The 12,068-nt window shown below is 40.1% G+C and overlaps 1 protein-coding gene across 1 annotated transcript; it reads left to right on the top strand.

Annotated features, from left to right (window-relative positions):
- Window positions 1-9,930: 9,930 nt before the first annotated feature.
- On the top strand, window positions 9,931-10,551 carry LOC138906071 (uncharacterized). The gene is made up of 2 exons (XM_070194593.1): window positions 9,931-10,099; window positions 10,265-10,551. Exons 1-2 carry the CDS (start codon window positions 9,931-9,933, stop codon window positions 10,549-10,551), a joined length of 456 nt encoding a protein of 151 aa, XP_070050694.1.
- The last annotated feature ends 1,517 nt before the right edge of the window (window positions 10,552-12,068 follow it).

The following is a 12,068-nucleotide window of genomic DNA, read 5'->3' as shown; positions in this document are numbered from 1 at the left end:
GAGATCACCAAATAACATCTTTTCGAAATAAACTACAATGCAACCAAGTAAATCACCAATCCGGGAACCAAATAAGGCAATGAAATAAAAAATGGCATGGCATCACCCTTCGTGCTTTTACTCTCTTCCTCACATGATATGATAAATGATAATAATTAGTCAATTGCACAACATCAACCTTCATGATTTAATCTTCTCAATCTCCCGTATAAATGATTTGTATGCAAATAAGGCATGACAACACCCTTCGTGCTTTTCTCTCTTCCTCAAGAAGCAATAACATTAATCCAAGATAGAAAAACAAGGTGGAAAGCAATTTCATTTCAATCATAGTGTAATGATAATTCAACTCACGAGATAACACCCAAGGACTCACGAGATATACCAAGATAAGAAGAAAAAAGAGAATAGACATAGGAATAGGTAGATCCTGGATCAAATAGTGCTGAAGCATCTCCACGGTAGACATAAATAATACTTGTAATCATGGCATTAGAGGCTATTGCTTCTGGTCTAGCTAGAAAGGCATAGAATTTAGTCGGTGTGCCACCTGACTAGCCTCCACCTCTAGGGTGAACCCTACCCACCTGCCCTCTACCTATGCCCGGGCGGACGGGTTGTGCGGCAGCTAGTGTAGTGATCATCGGCTAAAATAAACTCTAGGTGCGGCAGCTAGTGCAATTCTTGGGACAAAGCCTCCTTACAAAACCAAGCTCCCCACACTTGAAAAAACCATTATGTGCACAAACCTGCTGAATCTGGATTTGGCTCTGATTGCCTAAGTAACCACTGGAGGAACCCGTAACTGCATTGATAGTGTGTTGCAAGTATATATTCGCAGTTGAGGCCAGCGGTTCAGATGTTCTTGTGTGTCTATGAGTGGAATCTAAGATGGGCCTTATTGGCTTATGGAAGGCTTATTTCTACTTCAGAATGAAGTGGAGGATGTGTTCTTTACAGCGGGTAAAATATACTTATATATCACAAGGTGTCATATGTGTGTCTCATCCAAAAACATAATAGTTACACGAGATAGTTTCTTCCATTTGATTTGTTAGAGTGGACGCCTATTAGTAACAACCCGTCCGGTTGTTTTGTGTATTTGAGCCCCGTTCCCTATTTGATGCTTTTCGTATCTCTGTTTGTTGCTTTATTACTTGTAGGAATAGTTGGTTTCATTTTCGAAAGGTTGGAAAGTGGTTTGGGAGCTTAAGTTGCTAGAGTTGACCAAAGTTTGACTTTTGAGTAAATAACTTTGGATTGGTGATTTTACACTGGTGGATGATTGTAATATTGTGTATTGGGTATATCGTGTAGTGGGGTGGTTCCATTGTGATTTGGGATAATGGTGTTATGCGGTTTCAAGGCCAGATTTATGTTCCGGATTTGTGATCCTTGAGGAGGCACGCAGTTTGCGCTATTCTATTCACCCAGGTGTCACGAAGATGTATCGTGACTTGAAACAACACTATTGGTGGTGAAGAATGAAGAAAGACATTATTTCTTACATATCTCGGTGTTTGAGTTGTCAGGAGGTGAAGTATGAACATCAAAAATTGGGGGAACTAACTCAGATATTGGAGATACCAGAGTGGAAGTGGGAGCGCATCACTATGGATTTTGTGGTAGGCTTTCCACGGACCTTGAAGAAATATGATGTAGTCTGGGTTATTGTGGACCGGTTGACTAAGTCCGTGCACTTAATTCCGGTGGCGGCTACCAATTCATCAGAGAAGTTGACTAAGATTTACATTCAGGATATTATCCGCCTGCACAACGTGCCTATTTTCATCATTTCTAACCGGGGCACGCAATTCACATCGCATTTTTAGAAAGTCGTACAGCGCGATTTGGTCATGTAAGTTGAACTGAGCACAACATTTTATCCTCAGACGGACAGACAGTCCGAGTGCACCATTCATATCTTGGAGGACAGCCCGGCAGGTTCGATAGTTGAGGTTTAAAAGTTTTCCTTAAGTGAAAGTGCAATAGAGAGGTCAGCCGATCGAGGTAGCTATGTGGGAGTCTGAGTCCGATATGCGAAGTAGATACCCACACTATTTCACCAGTCCGGGTACTTTTCTATGTCCGTTCGAGGACGAACGTTGCTTTTAAAGGTGGAGAATGTGACAACCCGACAGGTCGTTTTGAGTACTAACCTTTATTTCCATTATTCGAGACCTATATTAGCTCCATTTGATATTTTTTGATTTGCGTGCACAGTCCGAGTCATTTTCCAGATAGTTTTTACGTAAACATTTGAAAAAAATATAATTTTTGACTTTAAAAATAACTTGAGTTGACTACGGTCAATATTTTATGTTAACGACCCTATATCGGTATTTTGATAATCCCGGTGGTTCCGTATCGTGATTTTAGACTTATATGTATGCCCAGAATTGAATTCGGATGTCCCTAGATTGATTTGACTTGTTTTGCCGAAAGCTAGTAATTTGAAGGTTTAGAGTTTCCTAGGTTTGACTGTAGGTTGACTTTATTGCTATCGGGATCGTATTTTGATATTGGGACTTGGTATAGGTCCATTTTTCTATTTGAAATTTGTCTACAATTTGTTGCAAATTGGATTTGGTTTGATAGAATTCGGACTCTCGGCTGTGATTTTAGAAGTTCTTGAGAATTCTTTGAAATTTCATGCATTTTGACATTCGTTTCTATGTTCTAGGTGTTATTTTTGTATTTTGATTGTGTTTGTATGATGTTATTACACTTGCATGCATGTTTGGTTTGGAGCCCGAGGGGCTCGGGTGAGTTTCGGATGGGCTGCGGACCATTTTGGACTTAAGAAGTTGTTTGTTTTCAGTTGTTTCTGAAGTCTAGTGCCTTGTGCTTCGCGATCGCGAAGGAGATGTTGGATTGGGGCGGAATTGTTCTTCTCAAATGCAGGGACTAGGTCACAAACGCGAAGTACTGGGGGGAATACCCTTCGCGAATGAGACTGTCCTCTCGTGAACACGAAGAGTTGTGGGATCTGGGGGAAGGTCAGTCTTATACTCTACGCAAACACGGGATTTTGCTTGCAGAAGCGAAGGAAGGGAGGGGGGGGGGGGGGCTAAGCCTTCAAGAACGCGAAGGCTATATCGCGAACGCGTAGGCCTTTTCCCGCTATTCTTCGCGAACACGTCAGGTTCTTCGCGATTGTGAAGAGCACCTGACGCCCAGGCACTAAAAGATCTAAAAGTCAGGATTTTCACTAATTTCCACCATTTTCAAGTTATAGCTCAGCCTAAAGGAGATTTTGAAGAGATTTTTCATCCCAACTTTAATGGTTAATAAATATTAACTTGTTTTATTATATTTCCATAAACACCCACTGATTTTAACCTTTAATCTAGGATTATTCAAGGCAGAAATTAGGGATTTGGGTAAAAATTTAAAAAATCTATAAAATTGAGATTTTGACCTCAAATTGAGGTCAGATTTCAAAAACTATTATATAACCGGGCTCGGGGGTGAATGGGTAATCAAGTTTTGATCCAAATCTTGGATTTTGACCGATCAAGGATGGGGTTGACTTTTGTTGACTTTTTCAAAATCATTAAAGATTGAATCTTATTCACTCATGGGTAGTTTCTAATGCCTATTTTGAATTATTTGAACTATATTTGGCTAGATTTGATTGGTTTGGAGGCTAAATCAAAAAGGAAAAGTTGTGGTTGAGTATTGATTTGGTTGTGGAGTGAGGTAAGTATCGTGGTTAACCTTGACTCGAGAAAATTAGGACTAGTAGGTCTATTTGCTACATGAATTATGTGTGGGGATGGCGTATATATAAAGTGACGAGTATATATGCATTGTCGTTGGGCTAAAGCATGCGGGTGAAAATTATTTTGTTGATTCAGATAATGTTGGGTGAAGAACCTTGCTCATTCAAAAAGAGCTGGTCACATTTGCGAAGGGGCGAGGCAAGTGGCCTTCGCGTTCGCGGTGCTCCTTTCGCGTTCAAAAAAGAGGATTTTTGGCTTAGGTAGTTTTATGCTTCGCCAATGCTAGGCTTGGTCCGCGTTCGCAATGGGTAGTGCTGGGCAGACTACTTAAGTGTTATATTTCAGGGTTTTAGTCTATTCTCTCATATTTTGAAACTTAGATTTGGAAAGGGGCAACTTTTTCAAGGAGCTTTTCATACAAGACTAAAGGGTAAGTGATTTTTACTCAATTGTGATTACATTTCAAGAATCTACATGGATTATTAACACCTAAAAATATAGAATTTTGAGGTGAAGTTTTGGATTTTTATCAACAAATTTAGAGAGTAAATTTTGGGGATTGAGGATCGATTTGGACTCGGTTTTGAAATTTAATTACATATTTGGACTCGTGAGGTTATGGGTAATCGGGATTTACCCCTTGACCCGGGCTTTCACTATGTGGGTGTGGATATAATTTTGTTGACCTTTTTGGTTTTCATTAAAGATTGAAGCTTTATTGTTTGGGATTGATTCCTATAGCTTTGTTTGACATTCTTGTGTTGTATTTGACTAGATTCGAGTCGTTTGAAGTTGGATCTTAAAGGAAAGGTGGTGGTTGATTTATTTAAGCTTACCGGATGGAGGTAAGTTTCTTGTCTATCCTTCTAAGAGTTTATTCTCTCTATAGGTTATATAATTGTAGTTTGTTTATTTATTTAGGAGCCATGTATATGCGAGGTGATAAGCGTACATGCGTAGCTAGGTTTTGACCATTTATGGTAGAGTTTGGCTTATGATATGCCTTGTTTGGATTACGTGAAATTATTATCTATACATCAGTTGATTCTATGACTACGTGATGACTCATAATTCTGATTTAGGAGAATGCCTAAGGTTATGACTTTTTAACATTATGACCCAAAATCCCACCAAAGGCCGTGATGGCGCCTAACACACATGCTAGGCAAGACAACAATCATATTAACAACAAAATTTAATTATTAAGCCATAAACTGATTCATAATATAAAAGCAAAGCGAAATATGATATAACTCAAATATCAAATGTGCATAAATCTCAAATAGGGTCTATACATGACCACAACTGTCTCAACAACAATCCCAAAACCCAAGTGCCACGACCATTCCCAAACATTTAATAAGAGTACAAGATCTCAACTGACGAAAAGGTCTATCCATATATAACAAAGAAACAAAGACAAATGGTTATCGACCAGGGACCGGGCTAGGAGCCCAATCAGATAGGATAAAAGAGCCAATTGAACCAAAAGGACATAAGAGTACCGCTGACTTGGGGTATCAACCTACAACTAGGAAGACCTATACCGGTAACCCTAGGAAGAAGGCTTTTATACCAGCATGTTCCGGGTAAGTGTCAAATCTCACCACCAGAGGATGACATCGTTGATGGAATGGGAAGATTGTTCGTGTTTATGATCGAGGAATGTTGCGACGAAATTGATATCAAGACTGTCATGCCCCGACCTCGGGGAGCGCGATCGGCGCTCAACCGAGATAACCCGGTCGAGCAAGCCTGTACAATACCTTCTACCCGAACTCACCCATGAATAAAGAGGAGATCTATTTCATTAATTAGACAACGAGGAGGATCATGTGCACAACACCAAATCATTATCATTAGTTACATTGTTTATAAGTTTCAAAATACATACACTTTCATAGTTTGAAGTGGAACAAGTGGTACATATATAACATTACTAGTTTGACCTTTCCATCACTAACATACAACCCACACTATGTCTACGGAGCCTCTAATGGATACAAAAGAGTACTATGATAGTGCCGGCAATAAGGCCCCGGCTATACCTCAAAACATAATACACATGGGACAAAAGATACACAACTCCGAAATGAAATGGGGCCCACCAAGTCAGCTGGGATGAGGGTGTACCGCTATCACTCATCAACACCGCCTGCTGTGGAACCACCTGCATCCATTAAACATCCAGCGCCCCCCGCAAAAAGGGACGTTAGTACATGAGGAATAGTACTAGTACTAGTATATATGACTAAACACCCTCTTATCAGAACATGCAACAATATAAGGAAGAACAATCATAAAATCAATGGAAGCCTCAAACAATACTAAAACATCAAGTTAGGAGCAAGAGTAGTTTTCAAGTAAATTTCCATTATTTTAGGTTGGGAGATCTTAGCACCGATATACCATCGTGATATTAGCACGGAGTCTGATCATGGCCCAATTGGCTAGGCATCTCACCCAAGGACATCAACCACAATCACAATCACTTTCACGATTTCAATCATTATCTCAATCACAATTTCAAGCACAATCAGGCATGGCATCCGATCAAGACCCGACCGGGTAGGCCGTCTCACCACAATGCTGTGTGGATCGACATCACCCTTTTCTAGCAATCATCACATCCCAATAAAGGGGAATATTCTCATCACATCAATCTCATCCCAAATGAGGAGAATAATTACAATTCACTCCTACACCAGCACGTGTAGTTTCGGGGTTAGGCTATTTCAACCTACCCTTCCTCGGTGACTAGCGATACTCCCAAAGTGTTTATTATTTAAAGGATTTACAACTCATTTAAACATCTTTTACACGTTTCTCAGTTTCATTGGCACTAGTGGCCCAAATGTAATATCATTCTTGGCACGTTGGCCGAATTTCATATTTCATGCTCACCTCTTTCACTTTCAAACATCATCACGGATCATCAACAATGAAGTATTTCTATTCAATACTTTGAGTACATATGTGAGCAAATAAAAGTCTTAAGCATATTGAGATTTGTAATAATAGCATAATAGCTTTCATTTGAAACACGACTTGAAGTCATAACATTTAGGTATACAACCCATACTTTGAACACATTCTCAAATAGTAACATAACATGACAAGAGCACTTGGAATACATATTGAACATATATATTTTGACACAAAGCTTTTTCAGAATAGTCAAGTTATAATGAACAACTCGGGACATACAAGAACATCGTGGGATTCAATTCTAAGAGAGAATTTTGCCCACATACCTCGCTTTGAGCTTCCTTAAATTACTACAATGTTGCGAAAATCTTAAAAACTTTGATATATTTAGAAACATAACAAAATTGAACATAAATTAGGAAAGAGTTCATGGTTCCAGCACAATTAAAGCATTTTATAAAAAACTAGGTAGACATTATGATTTCAAGGTCCTCTTATGGTGGATTCCTTCATCCTACTACCCGAAGTCTACCCAATTGAGCTCAATAATATTCCCACAAACCTTGATATACATGCATACATAATGAACAACTCCCACACCCAAGAATTTCTTTTCTCATTACCTATTTTCAGTTAAATCCTGAAATTGAAGGCTAGGGAGCAGAGTCTTACCTCTAGGATGAAGACCTAATGAGTTTTCCATGTGAATTCTCCAACTTTTGAGCAAGAATGGATAAACAATAAGCTTAGGAACTTCCCCTCTCACTCTACGACACTTTCTCTCTCTAGAAATATCAGACTTTCTCTTTACAAATGGTCCCTAATGACTATATATCGAAATAGGGTCGGGTTATAAAATTAAAACAAATGAAGCCCCGATGCAGATTTGCGGTCATATAAAGGACCAAATAACACTTTTGCGGTCCGCAAAATGGACCGCATAATGGCCCTCCAGAACTGGGCATTTCTATGCAGGTATGCGATCCGCTGACCAATTCTGCGGTCGCATAAAGGACCGCAGAACCTCCTTCCGAAAAATCTCATGCTAGCTTCTGCGACGGATATACAGCCCCCGAAATGGTTATGCGGTCGTATAATGGTTCTCAAAATTTGCTTAATTTTGGCTTCACTCTGCGACCGATCTGTGGACCATAACCCTCGATCACATTACTTAACCTCGGCGCGAAGAAACCCTGGGGTTTTTATGAAATTTTTACGGGGCCTTACAAAGACACCCACCGTTCGGGATGCCGAATTGGTAGAGACCTTGTAGAATTAGACTACCAGTCCGTCTTTGGTAGTACGGAATTGTAGTAATTTTAAAAAATGCACGGTCAATTATTTTTTGTTAATCACCTCTTTGAACACTAAGACGTTCCTTTTGATGAAATAAAAAGAATTACTTTTCCTGAAATCATTGCGAATTCCATTTTTAGTTCTTATCTATACTTAGTTTTCCTTTTCAGTAATCAAATCAATAAAAAGTCGTGTTCCACCATTATGACATGTAACGAAACATTTGAGCAAAATGATCCAGACTACGAAGAGTACGACAAAAGCATGATGCTTGAGAACCTCCCGCAAGAGATCGAGCAGCCAGAGAGCCAGAAGAAGCCCAACCTTGAATAAAAAGAAGTAATCAACTTGGGAATGAAGAAGACGTGAAGAAAACCCAAATCATTATCTGTCTGAAGACATAATAGAAGGAAGAATTGGTAGAGCTCCTCCGAAAATACATCAATATATTCGTCTGGTCATATGGTGACATGCCCAAATTATGTACCGACATCATCTTGCACCGATTGCCCACCAATCCCGCCAGACCACCATTCAAGCAATAACCTAGAAAGTTCAAGCCAAATTTAAACCTAAGGATAAAAGAAGAAGTCACCAATCAGATAGAGGCAAATGTGGTGAGAGTCATCAATTAGCCTACATGGTTAGCGAATATTGTACCAATACCGAAGAAGGATGGGAAAATTTGGATATGTGTGGACTATCGAAATCTCAACAAAGCCAGTCCAAAGGATTATTTTCCACTACCAGACATTCATATATTTATCAACAATTACACAAAGAACGAGTTGCAGTTCATTCATGGATTGTTTCGTCGGTTACCACCAGACTCTGATGCACGAAGAAGACAGCATTCGCCATGCCATGGGGAGTTTATTGTTATAGGTTCATGTCATTTGGTCTCAAGAATGCCGATGCTACCTACATAAGGGACATGCCGACCCTCTTTCACGACATGATCTACAAGGAAATTGAGGTATATGTGGATGATGTCATTCTCAAATCTCGGAAGAGTGCAAATCATTTAAGCAACTTGAAAAAATTATTCGAATGTTTGCGCAGGTACAGTTTGAACCTGAATCCTATGAAGTGTGCCTTCGGTGTTCCCGTAAGAAAATTGTTAGGTTTCATCGTCAGCAGGAAAGGGATAGAGTTGGATCCTTCAAAGTAAAGTCCATTCAAGACTTTCCACCGCCCAAAAGCAAGAAGAACGTGATGAGCTTCCTCGGTAGATTAAACTACATCAGCAGGTTCATAACCCAGTCAATGACAATCTACAAGCATATTTTCAAGCTGCTAAATAAGGACGCTGCTACAAAGTGAATGGAAGAATTTCATAAAGCTTTTTACAAAATCAAGGAGTATTTGTCAAATCTGCCAGCGTTAGTTCCTCCTAAATCCGGGAAGCTGCTGTTTTTGTACTTGTCCTTTCTGGATAATGCAGTTAGATGTATGTTGGGACAACACGACAAGACTGGAAGGAGGGAGCAAGCTATCTATCACCTGAGCAAGAAGTTTACACCGTTTGAAGCCAGGGACACCTTGTTAGAACGAACCTGCTGCACTTTGACATGGATCGCTCAGAAGTTAAGGCACTACCTGTCATCATATACCACACATCTCATATCCTGACTCGACCTGCTCAAGTTTATCTTCCAGAAACTGATGCCTACAGGAAAGTTGGCCAAATGGTAGATTCTTCTGAGTAAATTCGATATTGTCTACGTGACGCAGAAAGCTATCAAAGGACAAACATTGGCCAATCATATTGCAGAGAACCCAGTGGACAAGGATTACGAGCCACTGATCACATACTTCCCAGATGAAGAAGTATTGTTCGCAGGGGAGGACATTGCAGAGTCATACATTTTTCGACGGAGTAACAAATTTCAAAGGTGTAGGGATTGGGGCAATCCTAATTTCTGAGTTAGGAAAACATTACCTGGCTTAAGCCAATATAAGGTTCCCTTGCACAAATAATATGGCAGAATATGAAGCATGCATCCTTGGAATAAGGATGGCAGTCGACATAACCATCACGGAATTTTTGGTCATAGGAGATTCTGATTTGCTGATAAACCAAGTTCATGGTGAATGGACCACCAAGAATGTCAAGATCCTTCCATATTTGCACTGCGTAAAAGAGTTATGTAAGAGGTTTACCAAGATTGTGTTCAAACATGTTCCCAGAATCTAGAATGACTTCGCCGATGCTCTTGCAAATTTGTCATCTTTGATAAACCATCCAGAAAAGAATCATATCGACCCCATCGAGATAGAGGTATGGGATAAGCATGCATACTGTTTTCATGTAGATGAAGAGCCAGACGATAAGCCATGGTATTACGACATTAAAAGGTTCCTCAAAGCAAGAGAATACTTAGAGAATGCCACTAGTGGTCATAAGTGGGCACTAAGAAGACTAGAAAATCACATCATCCGTAATGGGGAAGTCCTGTATAAGAGGACCCCGGACTTGGATATGTTAATGTGTGTAGATTCCGCTGAAGCAACAAGACTACTGGAAGAGATACATGTAGGAACATGTGGGCCTCACATGAATGGTTTTACTTTGGCCAAGAAGAGTTTAAGAGCTGGATAACTTTGGATGACCATGGAAAGTAATAGTATCTGTTACATGCAGAAGTGTCGCCAGTGCCAGATTCACGGGGATTTCATTCGGGTTCCACTAATGAGCTGAACGTAATGGGTTCTCCTTGGTCGTTTACCACTTGGGGCATGGACGTGATTGGACCTATAGAACCCGCCGCATAATTTGGACATCGTTTCATCTTGTAGCCATCGACTACTTGACCAAATGGGTCAAAGCCTCTACATACAAGGCTGTCAGAAAGAAAGTGGTGGCAGATTTTGTCCGTAACAACATACACTACAGATTTGGGATCCCAGTGTCAATCACAACTCACAGTGCAGCCAATCTCAACAACGATCTCATGGGGAAGATTTGCGAGAAGTTTAGAATTGTCCACCGCAACTCCACTACCTACATGCCGCAAATGAATGGATCGGTCGAAGAAGCCAACAAAAACATAAAAAGGATCTTACAGAAGATAGTGGAAAATAACAGGCAATGGAACGAGAAACTATCCTTCACCTTATTGGGTTATCGCATCACTATGAAAACATCCACCGGGCAATGCCGTAAATGTTGGTATAAGGCATAGAAGCTGTGATACCCGCAGAGGTTGAGATACCAACTTTGAGAGTCATCCAGGAAGCCAAGCTAGATGAGATATAATGGATATGTGTCAGGCAGGAGCAACTCATGCTCATTGATGAAAAGAGAATTGACGCCAAAGCGGACCTAAATAGGATGGCCAACACGTTCAACAAAAAAGTGAAACCTTGGCAATTCACACCTGGGCTGCTGGTTTTGAAGAAGAGTTTCCCCCATCAAGAAGAGGCCAAAGAAAAATTCACGCCGAGCCGGCAAGGTCCTTATGTGGTCCATCGAGTGTTGTCGGGAGGAGCATTAATCCTAGATGAAATGGACAGCAGAGTCAGCAGGAAACCCATCAACTTAGATGCAATCAAGTGATACCACATTTTAAGACAAAAGAATTAGGGTTTGATTGTAACAGAACTACGCCCGACCTGACTTCCCATAGTGGGATACATAGTCAACCCACGTAGGGTTCGGTCTCCCTCCCCTTTTGTAATAGAAAATCCAAATATCATTTTTATATGTATTTAGAACTACACCACGACTTGATTTCCTTAGCAGGAATATGTAGGCAATCCACATCGTATTCAATCATCTATACGTAGGCCTGATTTTATTTGGATATGCAGGCAGTTTAAGTCAGATCCTGCCACTTTATTTCAATTCCCTATCATTTTGCATCTATTCTAATTGAACTATGTTTTGACCTGATTCCATTTAGATACGTAGGCTGCCTGTGTCAGGCTCGGTCATCATCATAATTCATTCATCATTTTATCATACTCGAACTCCGCTTGGATACATAGGCAACCTAAAAAGGTTCGGTCATAACCCTAGGAAAACCTTTGTAATACATTTGTTTAGATTATGACATGATCATGATAACAATAAGCTACATCATTAAGGGCATCTCCAGGAATCGTCATCAATAGGAC

This window comes from Nicotiana tomentosiformis, chromosome 2 (assembly GCF_000390325.3).
Source record: "Nicotiana tomentosiformis chromosome 2, ASM39032v3, whole genome shotgun sequence".
In the NCBI taxonomy this organism is placed as follows: domain Eukaryota; kingdom Viridiplantae; phylum Streptophyta; class Magnoliopsida; order Solanales; family Solanaceae; genus Nicotiana; species Nicotiana tomentosiformis.
The sequence above is the reverse complement of the archived record's forward strand: the minus strand, read 5'-3'. Positions and strand labels throughout refer to the sequence as shown.